This window comes from Mus caroli, chromosome 2 (genome assembly GCF_900094665.2).
Source record: "Mus caroli chromosome 2, CAROLI_EIJ_v1.1, whole genome shotgun sequence".
NCBI lineage: Eukaryota > Metazoa > Chordata > Mammalia > Rodentia > Muridae > Mus > Mus caroli.
The window spans coordinates 77,426,860-77,445,000 of NC_034571.1; the positions used below are offsets into that span (position 1 = coordinate 77,426,860).

At 35.1% G+C, this 18,141-nt stretch overlaps 1 protein-coding gene across 1 annotated transcript in view; it reads left to right on the top strand.

The window, feature by feature from the left end:
- The window catches only part of Fsip2 (fibrous sheath interacting protein 2), a 64,372-nt gene that overhangs the window by 21,567 nt on the left and 24,664 nt on the right, over nt 1–18,141 (top strand). Inside the window, exons 13-16 of the mRNA XM_021156571.1 lie at nt 1,403–1,466; nt 3,812–3,869; nt 7,340–7,373; nt 9,120–18,066. Of these exons, the coding sequence (XP_021012230.1) occupies nt 1,403–1,466; nt 3,812–3,869; nt 7,340–7,373; nt 9,120–18,066 (9,103 nt within the window). The remainder of the gene's footprint in view (nt 1–1,402; nt 1,467–3,811; nt 3,870–7,339; nt 7,374–9,119; nt 18,067–18,141) is intronic.

The window sequence follows — 18,141 nt, forward strand, 5'->3', positions numbered from 1 at the left end:
AATAGCTGAGTAGTACTCCATTGTGTAAATGTACCACATTTTCTGTATCCATTCCTCTGTTGAGGGGCATCTGGGTTCTTTCCAGCTTCTGGCTATTCAAATGAATTCTTCATATTAAGTAGAAAATAACATTGCATGGGACTTAGAATGCATAACTATTGACACAAAACAAAGAATATATAAAATGTATTATGATTACCATGGTGTTATGCCTGTGATACAATTTATTAAAAATAAATATTTGTTAACTATTTTTGCATACGTCACTAGCCCTTTTATATATGCTAATAATCATGAAATTTTTAACTGCTGGAATAGTCAGGTTATTTACCATACTTTAAAGCCTCTAAACTTAAAGAAATGATGAAGCCCTGTTAACATGCCCCTTAAAAACACTGCAGCACACATCTTTGTTTTATACATTTCAAACATTACAAGGAACAAGAGACAGAAAGGCATGTATCAATTTTGTTCATAGGATTGAGAATAAAAATTGGCATGATAATATAGGTTGATTATCGCAATATTCCAGACTCCACAATGAAAACACTACTGTACTATATCTAGATAGTGCTTCAGTAAGGTATAAGGAAATAATCCCAGCATATGAAAATAGTGTATGTAAACTGTATTATTGACCTCTCTGATTACTGCATATTCTATTCACTCTCCATGTTAATACCAAAGTGTTAGTAGCTGTTCACAGATACCAAATTTATGACAAGAAGTTTAATTGTTCTCCAGCATACTGTGGAAAGTTGAATATTATCAGAAAATTTTATCATTGCCTGAAATTCTATTTCAAATATTGAAAAAGGAAGACACCTATTGCCATGATTTTTTTGCAAGCAGATTTAGTTCCCAGGAAAGAATAGAAACTTACAGTCATTTGTGGAAGGTGCATACCCTCTCTTTTTTAGTAATATTGGACAGCTTTTTTTTTTTCAGTAATATTCTGCACTACCTATAATTACATCATTTAGCTTCTTTGCATTCTTTATATATTTATTTTGGGTTACCATCAAATGTTCTATTTGATGAATGAGGTACCATAGCAGGGACATAGAACCTTTCTCCTAACCATCCAAATTTTAGCTTTCACTCCAGATGACAATTCCAATCTTATAAAAATTCATTAGATTGTAAACTATTATTGTATTATACATGCATACAAGTATAGGCTGAGCTTCAAAGTTGGAAAATCATCAGATGTGTGAATGGTATTGTAGATATTTTTTATAAACATTCATTTTAATTGTGTAAATAATAACAAAAATACAAAACGAATATTTCTTATATATGGAGATTTGTGAGAAAGTTAACATTGCAATTTTGAAATGTAAACATACAAATAGGAGTTAATGATAAAAATGTGGAGGAATCTCTCTTGTTGTTTATGCAGAAGGAGATGCAAGGTAATTGGAATGGAAGACTAAGCAAGAAGTCAAGCTATGCCGGTGAACCAGGTAAACATCAGCAATGAGCTGTGCCACTAGTAAAACATTCTTTCATTTGTTTCACTTATTATGCTCATTCCCAATTCTGTGCCAACTAATGTATCAAGACAATGATTTCTGCAAGGTCTTGTACAAAGTACTGAACATAGAAGGTAAAATTAGCCAGAAAATGCTTTTACTCTGTAATGGAGGAAATCGTCTTGACAAACACACAAACCATGTGACTGATTCTTCACCTCACAGTTACAGTTGTGTGTGTACATGTATGCATGTGTGCCTGGTTAGAACATTGAAGATCATCTCTCCCTAACAAGTATACAGAAAAGGACTGTTAACAATAGTCACAGCACATATTAGATCCATAATATTTATTAATTTTACAAATAAAAAACTGTGACTGATACCTCTCCACACCCTTTCTCTCCCATTCCAGTATATATTCTGGTTATGAGTTTAACAATCCATATTTCACTTGTAAGGGAGAACACAGGACAGTTTCCAGTCTACACTTTTGACTAATTTCACTAAATATAATGGCCTTCAGATTTGTGAGTACAGTTTCAAATGGCCTGTTCCTTTTCCTTTATATTTTTCCTAAGAATGTTATTAAATTTTTTGTTGTCCTGCCTTTACCCTAAGATCCACTTACACCAAAGTGTCTATAACAGTATATTCTGCATTTGCAAATATTCCTACATAGTTAGGAGCTGTACACTGTGTATGTCAATACTGGATGCATGTGTCCTTTTATCATGTCACTATTCTGTAAACAATAGAAAACAGCAACTATTTACAAAATATAGTGCTACTATTAATCTTTTAGTAATTTATAAATTATCTGGAGAATAATATGTGCAGAAGACATAGTTAGGTTTTGTGCAAATTCTATGCTATTTTATAGGAAGGACGCTGAGATCCATGACTTGATCCTCAGAGGCCCTCAAACAAAACTCTTAATGAGAATAATGGTTAACTCTATATACCTACATTCTTTATCCACTTACCAGCAATAGATATTTCTCTATCTGAGTACATTCTTGTTCCTCTAACAAAATACCCATCTTGAAATAGGACCTGGTGTCTAAATTTTCCACATCTTGGGCTTGAGGAATTAGCTCAGTAATCCTTACTGCCCATAAACCAATGTGATGGTCTATGACGATTATTGTTCTTGAAGCTCTTTTATGTTACTTATATGTGTATTGGGATAGGTGTGCATGTATGAAGATGTGTACATTTACATATGTGCAGATACACATGCACGTGAGAGTATGTGCTCATATGTACACAAATCCACATTTGTGTGTAGGTCTCATGTGAAAGCCAAAGGAACTACTTCTGCTTATCATACCTTGGGCAACATATATTTTTTCCTTTTTAATCAGAGATTCTCAGTGGCCTGGAAGGCAAAAAATAGGCTAAGCAGTCTCTCCAGAAAGTTTTGGGGATCCATCTTAGTTTGTCTCCCTAGCAAAGAGTTGATAAACACATGCCACCATGCATGACTTTTCTCTGTGCATTGTTAAACTCGGTTTCTTCTCCAAAACCAAATATATACAAACACATACACTGAAAACTATAGAACTTAATAGTCAATATGTGACTATAAGAATCCACTGAGCTTTCAGTTTTTAGTATTTAATACATCTATTTTATTAAAAAAATTCTGTGTGTGTGTGTATGTGTGTGTGTGTGTGTGTGTGCATGTGCACACATGCAGGTGCCTGAAGAATATAAAGGTTGGTATCAGATCATCTAGAGAAGGAATTACACACCTTTGTAAGCAGCTTCACATAGCTTCTGGCAGCTGAACTCAGGCTCTCTAGAAGAGCAACATGTGCATTACCTAATGATTTACCTTCCCAGCTCCTATAAAGTATTTAATATGAGCATTGTAGAGTATTTTGGGAATGTATTTGTTCAGTTAAGTTTCATGAAACAACTTCAGAGGTTTTTAACCAAGACTCAGCAAAACCTTGTGATATGAGAAGTATAAATACAATTTCTCAAAAGGAAATTGCCACAGCAATAGTCTAATGACATCAAGACACCATTATAGTGGGATATGAATTGTTATTAATAACATTATTAATATCAATTGTTATATTTGTTGTATTCTATATCTATAGGCCATAGAATGCATACAAAGACTAGGCATTACAAGGCATTACAGGGGTAAATAGGAGTTGAGGTTTTACTCTACATTAAATTCTACACTAAGGACTTTAGAAGTGTTCTTAAAAGCAAGTAAACTAGTCAGTTACAAATGACAACAGGTATTTGAAAATAGTATTGGTATTTTATATGTTACTGAGGATGAATATAAATTACAGTTTTCTTTTCCTGATGCTTAGGATCACCGGCAGGTGCTCCACCCCCAGGTATCTTTTCTTTTCCTGTAAACTCAAATACGTAAGTATCTTATTTATTAGTGTAGAATTATGAATTTATATTTTAATAATTGCTTATGTACATGACTACATGAAAGCTTCCCCTTTGCAGTCTTATTTAGACCTAGTGAAACGTTATTGTGGAGAACTTTCAGAACTGAGCTCAAATTGTAGACCAAGTGAATTCTGTCCTGCCCTCTATCCAGCACTTTGCACTCTATACCAAATATCTTTGTCTCTTCTCTCCAGATGGCTTCACATAATTTCAGAGAACTTCTTTGTATTTCTCTTTGAAATATTTACCTATGAATTTTGAAGTTATAGGCTTCTAAAGGTTGATAAAATAGTATTTTATTAATATTTTTTCACAATATCATTTCAATGACTTGATCATCTTTCTCCTTCTTAAAATTATTTGCAGTGCTGTCCAGAACAATACCAGAGTGTAACTTGATATTTTTAGAGACTATATGCTTAGTATCAAAACCTTTCATTTATCAAACAAATAGTGGAGAACAGCTATTTTAGCATTTTTTCAACTTGTGAAGAAGTCAATGTTTTAGACCCATTGTCATCTTCTAAAGAATATTTATGTGAGGGTAATAACTATGTGTGTGTCCGTGGTCAGACAGAAGTTAACATCACTGGTTGTCTTTGCTTTGATATTTTATTTTTATGAGGCAGACTAACTCTCTGAACGTGACCCAGTTTTATGCATTCAGGATCTAAATCCAAGTCTTATGCATAGCAAGCTATGTATACACAGGACTCTCTTCTTAGCGACCCAGCGCTAAACTCTTCAAAAGAAACCAACACATCAAATGAAGTTCATATTAAACTGCATTGCTTGCAAACCTATATTTCTATATAAATGGATGGATAAAAGAAAAAAATCTCTGGTGACAAATGAATTTCATATTCAGACTATGATTTGTTGTTTAAGACTTTCAGTGAGATCGATAGGTGTCAATATGTATAATTTAGTGAATGCTCATAGAATACAAAGCACTGCAAATAGCCAGAATGAATGAATTTCATCCAAATGGGATAAAATGAGAAGGAAAGATGCCTATCATGTGCAGATGATGGTCACTTGTATTATGTAACGTTACAAAGCCTTTTACATCGTTTGCCCTGATTGCTCACCACACATTACTGATTTAACTATGTATCATGAAAGACTTTATCATGGAAACACCATGTTTGTTCCATTGTCCTTTGACCATTGACCTTTCCCCTCATCAAATAGTTCGTTTATTTGGCTCTCAGCCAACCACTGGACTGAGCACAAGGTCCCCAATGGAGGAGCTAGAGAAAGGACAGAAGGAGCTGAAGAAGCTTGCAACCCCATAGGAGGAACAACAATGTGAACCAACAGTACCCCCAGAGCTCCCAGGGACTAAACCACCAACCAAAGAGTATATATGGAGGGACCCATGGCTCCAGTTACATATGTAGCAGAGGATGGCCTTGTCAGTCATCAATGGGAGGAGAAGCCCTTGGTCCTGTGAAGGCTCTATGCCCCAGTCTAGGGGAATGCCAGGACAGGGAAGCAGGAGTGGGTGGGTTGGTAAGCAGGGGGAGGGAGAAATGGGATAGGGAGTTTTGAGAGGGGAAACCAGGAAAGAAGATAATATTTGAAATGTAAATAAAGAAAATATCTAAAAAATATTTTTAAGAGTGTAAATGAAAAACATTGCTAAGGTAAAAATGAAAATGCATGGTAGAGCATAAAGATAAGTTGTATTAGCAGTAAGAGTAGAGTTATAATGCGTAAGCATTAGGTTAAAAGTTTGAAATCCGCTGACACATAGACTATGACTAGAAACTTATTGTTAAATAAAACTCAAATAGTTTAGATCAATAATATTATGATCTAATTAGCATATAGTTAATTTGTCAGCAATACATAGATAAAACCATAGGCAAGAAACCATTCAATAGTGCTCTTCATTTGTGATTCAATATAGGAAGGCATATCTTTAAAACCTTTTTATCAAGCGTTTATTGAAAATACACTGTGCTTAAGGACTAATGACAGATGTTAGGCAAATAGTAGGATGCACAGGATTAGTGCACTGTGATTATGACGAATTGTCTGTAAGGAATCTTTATAGGCTAATTTAAAAGTCCCCATGGTATATTCACATCCTTCTAAAATAAATGTTTGAGATACTGCAAGCCTCCAAATATGTTTCCGAATTGCAGAATTATAGTTCTGAGTGCTTTTTCCAGTGTCCATTTCTTTTATGAAAAAAGTGAATTTCTGAAATTTTTTATCTTATAGTATTATTGATTCTATGACTTACCTTAAAAACAATTGTTTCTATGGATGCTGGAGATTTAGTGATTGCATAGGTCTTTGCTCCCTACTTGAGACCTATGGCACTCTGTTACTGAGGGAGCTATAGTATTCTATTTTATGCTTTATGACAGAAAAAACATCTGAATGTTAAGTTTAGAAAATCTAAAATAATAAATAAATAAAACAAGGAAAGTGTGGGACTTTGAGTTAATTTAACAAACCAGATCTGAGAAGAACTTGTAGTCTATGTACTTTTACGCCTTCTCCCCTGTCTCCCTTTTCTTTCCTCTCTCCTCAAGCCTCTTTTTTATCTCCTCTTTTCCTCCTCTCTCCTCTCCTCCCATAGTCCCAGTTACCTGGGAACGCATGGACTCAATCTCCCTACCTCAACTTCCTACCCAGACATTATGCCAGGCCCCCAAGCCAATGTCTAAGCTTCAATGATTGAAGTTTTATTTTTTTCTCACAAATAAGTTGCAATATTTAGACAGCTTTTGTTTTCGCAATCTAGTTTCATATTTAGAGAAAATGTTTAAAATGTATAGGCTTAAGGAAATTAAAAGGAGTAGCAATTTGACTTTATAAAATTTGGAAGTAAATCTAATTGCAACACTTGAGAAAAATGCGTTCATCACATCATTACGCAAAGATGCTTGAAGTTAGTATTGAATGTTGCCAGAAACCCATCAGTCTAACCTATAATTATAAAATAGTAATCCTCCACATGCTCATTTTCTACTATGAGTCGTAGCAAAAAGATTATGGGGCTTATATGAGTCTAATAGGCAGATACAAGATTACCAAAGAGCTATGATCAAAAAACTTACTATTCCATAGTCTCTATTAGCAGATCAAAGACTGCTCGTATTCTTTTTCACAGAGTAAACATAGATAAGGTATACCAGAGTTCCAACTACCAGAGTTAGGCATTGTTTGTGTATAATCTAGGTATGATGATTTCACTCCTCTGAATAACTGAAGCCCAGTTTTTAGACTACAGGCCCACATCATAGCAGAACACTAAATAGGAACATTGAATAAAGCAAAATAAAGTTTAGGGTAGTTTGGATTTATGTAGAAGAATTTTCATAAAAAGAAACTGAATAGATAATAGTAATTTTGAAAGTATCTTCATAAATTCTTTGTCCTAACTTAACTCAATTATAACTATTTTCTTGATTTTACAGGCAACAAAATCTACAACATTGCTTGAAAGATAAAGTATGTATTATAAAGTAAACCAATAAGACATTATATTAATTACTGTGTTCCATTCTAGAAAAAAATGTAAATCATATACTAATAATCATCTGCTGATATTTGTTGCTATTACTTTTTGCCTTTTATTGTAATAGAAGTTTATTTTTAAGTAATTTTAATAGTCTTCTATTAGTCCAAGGTTGTTTTGAAAAGATACTCTTAACACTTTAGGAAAGCCTCTTGGGTGTAGAGTGGGAAAGCATTCAGAGATCAGCCTTGACCAGCAGCATGAGATAGCAAAACCTCATCTAACATGGGATATTATTAACCAGCATAGCTTTGCAGATATTGCTGGTGAATTCTGTAGATTGAGTTGAGATGCCTGCATTAGACTGTAGCAGTTCTCATAGGAAGAACCTGCTACCTAAGATCTCACACGTAGATACTTGTTCACCTATGAGATAAAACCCAAAACAGAAAAAATAAATAAATAAAGATGACATAGTTTAATGAGACTGAACTCTAGGTCTAGCCAGAATAGTCAGGGACATTGAAGAATAGCATAGCAGTGGGCATTTCTCCATGGAATCCTGCTCAGCTCATAAGGAATGAGGCACAAATAAAACTTCAACTTAAGGAATGTTTCTCTATTTGCCATTATAATAGAAAGAAGCTGAAAAACTGAGATTCCTTTATATTAAAATTAGAAATGCTTTCTCTTTCACCTAGCTTAAGAAAAATGTTGTTCTACCATTCATTATATCTTGTGATGATAAAAAAAAGTTTAGATATTTTATATATGCACTCTATTGTTCATTTAGAATAATTTTCTTCTATTATGTATGAATTATTAATGTATGAATTATTAATAGAATTATTGGCTAAAGGGTATTTATGTAAAAACTGCTTTTATACTTGCTGTGGGTATAATCTGTGTTAGCCATCATCTATTATAGTAGGAAAAAACAATTTTAACTACTTGGGGGATTAGAGCTAGGTGGAGTTTGCAAAGTTCCAAGAGCTCCAAAAATGGATAAGGGGAGATTGTGCTGCATAAATGTCAGCCTTTCCTGTAATAGTGACTTAAAATATGAATATCAGTTTACCTTAGATATATTTTTGAGCAGGACCAACGCTTGTCAGCTTTATGGCCATGTCTTGTGTTTTCATGTCATTTATTTTCTGCTTTCTTGGATAATATGTATTGATAAGTTAGATTTGCTCCAAAGTCAGTCTGAAACATGCTAGTTTTTATATTCCATGAATAAAGATTGTGTACTTAATGTTGTGGCAATGAATAGATATGAAGTTGATTTTTTTATCCTCATATATAAGCTAAAAAAAGTACTTCTAAAAAATCCAAAATACCTTTGTTTACATAAATACTTAGAATATATTGTTAACTGTTTTTAAAAATGTATCAGAGCAATGAATACCACAGTGGTTTTTTGCTCCAAAAATACTTTATGAGAAGGGACTAGATAGAAATGTGCTCTGATTTCTAGATAATAAATGTTGGGAATCAATATATATAGATTCTTAAGTCATATAAATAAAATTTTGTACTCAAAATAATTCTCTCTAGTATGAAACAAACCAGCTTAAAACAGTCTGAAATTCGGAATAGATTCTTTGTCATTTTCTTATAAATCATGCTGGCATTCTACTTAAGAACTGTTTAATATAAAAATTTGAATGAAACCCCCTGTCTCCAAAATTTAGAGTAAATATTTGTGTGACATTTTTATATGGTCATCTTCTTTCTAGGTAACTTCTGAGGAATTAAATAGCATAATCCAAAACATAATGACCTGGGTTGTAGCTACAGTAACCAGTATATTATATCCAGCCATCACAAAATATGAAGAAAGAGTACAGAATAATACATACCCAGTGACTGATTACTCCGACCTTTCTTCAGATAGTTCAAGCTTCTGTAGTACATGCAGTGAAGGCTTTACATACAGAAACTACACAGCTAAAACACTTCCAGTGGATCCGTGTACATTTGCCAGTGACATGCCAATGAAGAAACCACCTACACCTTTGAAACCTCCTTCTGCACACGTGGAAAGAACAGTTATTGGCCAAACATATCAAAGGCAAGGACAGTCTGTGCCTTCACAAGTCAATTACCAAAAAACCAGCTTGGACTATCAATTTCCTAAAATAGGAAGTAGTAAATCGGATAGTCACCTCTTAACATCATTAGAAACATGCACTAAAAAATCAAAAGATGCTACCACAGAAACAGAGAGTTTAGAGATTTCATTGCTATGTGATAAAAAAGCAAAGGCCATGGATCAGATTAAAAATTTAAAGAATGTCTTTGTAAACTTTAAATGTCACTTGAAAGGAGAAACACAACTTATTTTAGAGAGTATTTTTCAAGAAATAATGTCTGACTTAAGCCAGGCCATTCCTTCTCTTTCTTCTGTGACTGCTGAAGTTTTTGTTGATCAGTCTGAAACTGAAAGAGAAGAGTTACTCTCCAATGTTGACATATGTTCAGTAGCTTCAGAGATTGTAGAAAACATGCTTGAGAAGCTGGAGTCTGCTGTTGAGAAAAGATGTGTGCAGATGTTTTCACAAGAAGACTTGTCAGTTGATATTAAGCCAAGTTTATCAACTAGTGGTGACTATCTTTCTTCCATAGAAACAAAACCTTCAGAAGAGACACTGAGTTATACTTTGGAGCCAATGTGTGATGTTGCAGATGATATGGTACATGCCATTTTAGAAAAATTGATGATTCTTGCATCTTATAAGAAAAATGAAGTTCCTCCAGAAGACGCAACTAAACATTTTCAACAAACTAAGACAGAGCCAATACATAAAGTCCATCAACAAACTGAGCAGAAGAAAGCTAGCTTTGCATCTGATCCTGCTAATCAAATTGTGAAAGAAGAGATACAAAGCTTAATATCAAGTATTTTTTCACAGTCCTCTCTGGTGGGTTATGTAGAAGAAGCAATCAGCACTATACTAGGCTATGTCCAAACTGAACTCAATAATGAGAGACTTATTGCATCTGAAGAAACAGTAGTCCTTCTTCAGCTGCTGGATGATGTCTTAACTCAGCTTCACCAGCAGCCAGTTAAAGCAGGTGCTAAAAAACCTAGACGACCTAGAGTAAGAAATCTTTCTGACCCTGAAGAAAAGTATAGAGTCACTGGCACTAGACCATTTAACAATCTTAAGTCTAAAAGACCATTTCCACCCGTTAATGTTCCTGGAATGGTCCTTTATTCTGAAGATGATGACGAGGAAATAGATAACTTTGTGCAAAGTGTGCTTGATTCATCTTTCAATGATGAGAAATCAAAATCACAAGAGCAGGTTCCCAACTATTGGCCTAAAAAGAGAGATACTTATTTTGAATCCAAAAGAAGTAATAAACTGCCAACAAAATCTACTTTTCAAAACAAAGTTGGATCTCATGACTGGGGATTAAAGTTAGAGTTGTCTCTTAGTAGTGAAGACATTGTGAAGACAAAACATTGCTTAGGCCATGAACCTTCCATTTTCAGCCAAGATCAAAAGCACCAAATACAAAAGGCTTCAGAAAACATAGTTAAACATATTTTAACAGATATGCTTAAGGATATGTCTTCTGATTCATCTAGTCACTTAGGAAGCCAAACTGGCAAAGGAGCTTCTGCTTTTGTCTCTGAAAAATCTCAAGGACTATCAGATCAAGAATGGATGGAACAGATGTTCTCTGTGTCAGAAATTTGTGCATTTGCACATGAAATAACAGATTCTGTGATAAATATACTTCATAAGGCTTCAACATACATTCCTAATACCATTAAAAATGCCTTTACATCAGTTCATCCCACTCATGTAGATCCTTTTGAAACTGCCCACACATCCAAAGAAACACCAAGTAAAGTGCCATTTAAAGTATGGTTTGACAGTGAAAAGAAAATGAAATATTTATCTTCTCTCAACATGGAGCATGAAAAGACTTCCCAGTTAAGATCTGGAAAATGTGAACCAAAGCGTGTAAATGATATTACTGATAAGATCACTAATACAATTTTTAAAAGGCTGAAGTTATTTGTTTGTCCAAAATTGCAGATAGGCAACAAATCTTCACTGATAGAAAAATCATTACATTCTCAACTTAGTACTTACACAATGAAAATAGTCAACATCATTTTGCATGCTATACAAAGTGAACTAGAAGTCAACAAAATAAAACCAAATCTTAAGGAGACAGATCACCCCAAGTGCCATAAAAACAAAGGGTGGTTCACTGATTCAAATAAAGTTGTAGAGTCCCATGTCACCAGTGTCAATGATGACATTATGGAAAGTCCATTACTGACATGCATTTGTGAAATGATATCAAATACAAATGAAGATAAAAAAAATACTTCAACCTGTACAGATAAAACATTATCTACATCTATATGTGAGTCTGGCAATTTTCATAAACAATGTATTTTGTCAAATAAACAGGATAAAAATTCTTTTTGCCAGTTGTTGGCTAAACCTTGCCTTCAGCACAGCTTAGATGATGAAAAGGATTTCAAGGTCACTTCCAAATTGGAGGTGTTAGATCAAATTGGGGATACACTGCATGAAATGTTAGGCAAGCTCACAGGTGATCATCCTGATCCTCAGCCATCTTGCAGTCATCAAAACACAGAAACCATAGATAAGGATCCTCCTACAATGTCTAATACTCAGCTCATTTCCAAAGCAATTCTGGAAAATGTCCTTGCAAAATTATGTGATGTTGACATTGATACCAGCATCGTAAATTCTGGACCGAAAACTGTTCCCGAATCACTTGACATAGACAACCTATCATTTGCTTCAACCATGGAGGAAATGGCCAAATGCACGAACATAATCTCTAACATAATTTCCAAAATTATGAAGGATAATAAAGAGGTGACCAAAAGCAAAGCAAAAAATGATCTTCCAACGCCTTCCAAAACAGAGATCCCAAAAGAAATGTGTCCCCAAAACCTGAAAAATATTGCTTCAGATATTCTCAACATGGTTTTTGCTAAACTGGAACATTTTGCAAGTGGAAGTGTAGAAAATGTTGGTATTCTTAATGATGAAAAGAAAACAGAGCATACAGTGGACTGGGAATGTGAAGGCAACAGTTCTCCTGCAGATTCTCATGATAAATCATTGCAATCTACTTTATACAGTCATGCAAAGAAGGTATCAAATGGTATTTTGAAAGCCATTCAAACAGAATTAAATATGAACCCACCCGATGATTGTAAGATAGATAAAAAGAGATCACCAGAGGAGACACAAATTCTTACAAACATCATTGATTTAATTTTAGATGTAGTATCTTCAGATATGTTTGCTGAACCTGAATCTGAGAACCAAAGCAATGAAAATTATGGATACCGACCAACTTATGGAAATTTTCTTCCTGGAGGTGCAGAATCAGATTCATTTCTAGATGATGACACACAAAATAAAGAACTTATCAGAGATGCCGCATCATTCAATGAGGAAACTAGAACCCTTTCTACTGACCAGATGGGTCTAGAGAGAACCTTAAGCAAAATTGAAGTGAAACTCAAAGAACCACACAGATCTCCAATTGTTCCCATTATAAGAAATATTTTGAATGAAATTTTTCAAAGTGCTCTAATCAATCAAGTAAATGTTTTTTCACTCTCACGTGCCCATTTTAGTGGAATGCCACAAAATGCTCCTTCATCCTCTACTCAAACATCTGCTCACTTTATGGATCAAATGATGGGCCCTTTAGTATCTGACACAGATGTAAGTATAGTGGTAAATGATGTTGTTAGGACGGTATTTCATAAGCTTTATTCAGCTGCCATGACAGAAAGACATGTAAGTGAAAACAGAGGCAAAACCATGATCCTTTCAGCCAGTGTTTCTTTCCGTGAGTGTACCTATGGAGGAAATGCCCCTGTCAGTGGGTTAAATGAAAATGTATGTGATCTTCAGTCCAGCTGGAATGTTGACAAGCAGATCAAAATAAATGTAGTTGAAGATATTGTGCAGGCAATATTAGGAAATTTAGAAACTTTTGCTGCTTCCAAAGTAGAATCCCTTTTCTGTCCCCAAGTCAACTTCACAGTTCCAGTGACTTTGCCAGTACAGCAAGAAGAGGGGTCATTAAGCCAAGCATTGTCAAGCAAAGATTCATATTCTGATAATCAACTTCCCTGTTTAGTGGATCATGGAAATCCAGAACAGATGGACTCCTGGTGTCAATTGTCTTTGTCTAAATTAAATATTTATGCAAAAGATGTGGCTAGGAAAATTTTACAAGGCATCAAACATGAGTTAGATAAAGAACAAGAAAGTCCTCTCTTGACAAATAACATTGTAGTTTCTGAGAATATTGCAAGTCAGGTTGTTAACAAGGTGCTTGATATTGTGTCATGCAAAAGTAAGTGTGACAAGAAAAGTTCTGACAATGAGCATTACTCAGATCAGCAAGTTGGTATTATTGAACAACTAGTCAATAAAAGAGAATATCGAAAAATACTTGAGTTTCAAATTCAAGATACCATTGAAGGAATCTTATGTGATATTTATGAAAACATTGTGTATCAGAATAATCTCTCGTTTGCTACACCTACCCTGAAATATGGTATACCTGTAAAACACTCAGAAGCAAATTTTGAACAAGTAGTTATGGGTACAAATATTATCCCTAAAGTCTCAGTTCCTAAAGCAGATGTCATTTTGGTGTCCAAAGATATAGTGGATATTGTGCTTCATAACCTTACAAGTTTGGTTGTGCTTGCTATAAATGCAAAGGACTCTGCTCCTGCAAGAGTGGCCATCTATGATATTTTTCCAAAACCACAGTTCCAACAGCCTCTTTCTATAACACAAAGAACTGAAGAAAAACCAGGGCGTTTTTCACATTCAAAAAATAAGAATTTGGGTTCTCCTGATGTTTATCAGGTACCTGTAAATGGCAAAGAAGACACCAAGGAACTTGCTCCTGACCCATGCAAGGAAAACGCAAACCGCATTACTCAACCTATTTTCAATCGGTTACAGTCTTTTGCCACAGAGAGAATAAACTCACTAATGACTCTTGCATTTCAGTCTAAAGGAAATGTATTTGTTAGCCCACAATTTGAAAATGGTAAAGATGACAACTGCATTTTTCATGAACCAAGCCAAGCTGAATCTGATGTGGATGTCCTAAAATTAACAACTAGAACAGTCCCTAGCCAAGAGCTTGTAGAACCCATTTTTACCAGCTGCAGAGAAAATTTTGGAACTACACCCCATTTATCACAAACTAGCCTTAAGGACTATGCTGCCTTCATTGCCAGTACTATTCTGAAGCTTATCAAAAATGATTTAGACTTAGAAGTACAAAGTATGCACACATATTCAAACCACATTTTATTTCAAAAGAATATGATTGTGAGTGAAATTGTTAATAATATCTTAAAGATTTTACCCAATAAAGAACCTATAAAGGAATTCTTTTTATCCTCACCAGAGAACTCTAGCTGTTCACAGTTAACCATATCAAGTGAAGATTTGGTGGGATACAAAGAGAAGGAAAAAGCTACTGTATCGCCACAGTTTACAAATGACTCCTTAGAAGAAAACCAAGTAACAGTAGAAAAAGAAAGCCAGAGAGATGTTTTGGAAGAAATATTTATGAGAAAAGGAGAATCAAAACCAAGAGAAAAAACCGAAATACTCAGGACAGTGGAAGAGGTTTTGAAGAAGCTGAGCCAAAAGATAATGGAAATCATAGGCCACATCGCCCCATTTAATGAAAGCCCCTACACAGTGTCTAAGTCTAAAAGTAAAACAGCAGCTACAACACAGAAGAAATTCTTTCAGTCACGAATTAACAATGTATCAAATGATATACTTGAAAATGTTTTGAGTGAGATGCACTCTGTGGTTGTAACATCCTTGTACAAAAATAATAAAAGCAAGAGAGGGGGAGAAATGCATGACAGCAGCGATAGCTCCTCGGTAAAACTGCCAGGCTCTAGAGAAACTAAGCCAACAAGAAAAAGAAGTAGTCCCCTGAGACTGGGGGTACCACAGATGCATCCTCATGAGGACAATTTAAATGCTCTTGTGTTAGAAAACACCATTTTGCCATATTCACCATTGCAAATTGGAAAATATTTAGTTCAAATAGTTTTAGAAAAGTTATTAAATTTTGTCTCCCTGCATCTAGAAGAGGGCTATCCACCTGAAGGGAGTTATGATGACCTGTATCTTCTTAGACTACATAATGCCAAACTCAGCCCAAAGAACAGCCCAAGGCCAGGAGGTAAAGCAAGTTTAAAAATGAGATCAAAAATCAACTCTCTCTCTAAATTTAAAACAAAACCACACCTTGGTATTAGCAGTACTAAGACCAAAATCAAGAACAAATTATCTGCTGGAGAGAAAACTCCAAGAGAGAGCAGATCCAAAACCGCCCTTGGGCTGCCACAAACTCCACAAGTGGAAGATACCAAAACCACACTGAAAACAAAATTACCAGTTTCAGAATTAAGACTATATGCCACAAATATAATAACTGACATTTTACAAGTAATTCTGAGCAGTCTTGAGAGAGCAGCACAACACAGAGCCATGTTTAACACGAAAGTCTTAGCATCTAGTCAAATCCTTGAAGCAAGTAAAATTGTTAATGCAGTGTTACAAGAGTTATATATTACAAACAACGACAATTTGGCTTCTCCAATTAACATCTCAAGTCTGAGTGATCGTCGCCTATCCAAGCAGAATCTGGGTGCAGGTTATCCTACGGAGCAACCATGTTTTTATTTAGAAAATGTTTCCTCACAGTTAGAACAGATATTTCCTAAAGAAGGTATATTGAAAAAAATGTTTGACAAATGGCAAACAGAAACAAGTGATACAGAAACTGAAAAGTCTAAACTTTTAACCATAGCCGAAAACATTTTAACTGAAATTTCAATAAAAGCCAAAGATTTAGAGTATTCACTTTCACTTTTAAATTTGCCACCTCTTGAAGAGTGTGAAAACAGACTCTACGACCGATTTAAAGGTGTCTCTACTAGAGCCGAGGACACAAATGCGCAAATCAATATGTTTGGACGAGAAATTGTTGAAATGCTCTTTGAAAAATTACAGCTGTGCTTCTTGTCTCAGATGCCTACTCAGGATAGTAATGGAATTCTAACAAGTAGGAAAGAACACAGTGCCAGCAAGAGTAGGCATGGGGCTCCCACCAAGCACATCCTTGGTGGCATACAGACTTGTAACTCAAAGATGACAGTCCAAGTGTCTATGAGCCCTAGCAACCAAATTGTACATGAGATTGTAGAAAGAGTTTTACACATGTTAGAGTCATTTGTGGACTTGAAGTTTAAGCATATCTCTAAATATGAGTTTTCTGAAATAGTGAAAATGCCAATAGACAATCTCTTTCAAGTGCAACAAAGACAATTAAGCAAAAAGATACTGCCAAAGTTACCATTTAGAAAGTTTGGTGATGAGTCCAAGCCAGGCACTATTATATCCAAAGACAATGGACAGAATACACTCTTACAGGTTCACTTATTCCATTCAGAATTACTTACATATTCTGTCACTGCTGTCAGTGGCATGCTAAGGATAATCAAGAATAAGCTAGACAAAGAAATAAGCCAAATGGAACCATCTCCAGTTAGCATACTGAAAGAAAATATCACTGCAAGTGAGATCATTGGTACACTGATAGACCAGTGCACCCATTTCGAAGAGTCTTTGATCAAAAACCTTCCCACCAAAAATTGGTTCCAAGGAACTGAGAATGTTTACATTGTTAATCAGGTTGAATTTGCAACTCCTGTGAAAATGCCTCCATCAAACACGAGTGACACTCCTGGGACGAGGAGGAGTCCACAAGGGAGTGTGTCAGGCTTGGGGTTTAGTTCCGAGGATGATATGAAAGAAAAGTATAGCACCACATCTAATTCATCTTCACACATCAGTTCCTGTGTAGAAAACAGAAATAAAAGTTTAGAGCCAATGGGAAGGTCCAACTCAGAAGCTATGCCATCAGGTTCTAGACACAAAGCACAGGACCACGGCTGGAGGAAACCAAACTTTACACCATTTGAGCAAGTCACAAAAGCTCACAACTTTCTCCCTGAAGGGAGTGTGTTACAAAAATTATTTAAAAAAGTAAACGATTCCACAGAAGAATCACTAAAACAAGTTTTGTCATTTATAGAAACAGGGAAACGTGAAAATCCAAGGGTTTTTCATTATGAGACCACCAAATCAGCTGAGCCAAATGAAATTAAGACAACTGCTTCCCCTCTCAAAATATGTTTAGCTGCAGAAAATATTGTAAACACAGTACTGTCAAGTTATGGGTTTCCCCATCAACCAAACACTAACGAAAGCACGGAGACCATGAAACCATTTTTTATGTCAAGGCAAATTCCTTTGTCTGAAGTATGTGAAGGACAAAAAGATACAGAGAAAACTTTGCTCAAAACATGGTATAGCCGAACAACCCTCATGCAGGAGGAGGAAAGTGAAGGTCTTGAAGCCTGCCAAGAGGATTTTTCTTTATTACACAAATGGAAAAATAAAAAACCCCAAATGACAACAGAGACTGTGGAAGAAACCAAGACCATTGTTTTCGCTGATCATGAACTTGGTCCAAATGAAATGCATTTGGTTGCAAGACATGTTACAACATCTGTGATCACACATTTGAAGAACTTCAAAACTGGAGGTAAGTAAGAAAAGTTTAGTTTTCAAACTGAAATAATTTAGGGAAAACAAGAAAAGATATTTAAAAGATCTCTTG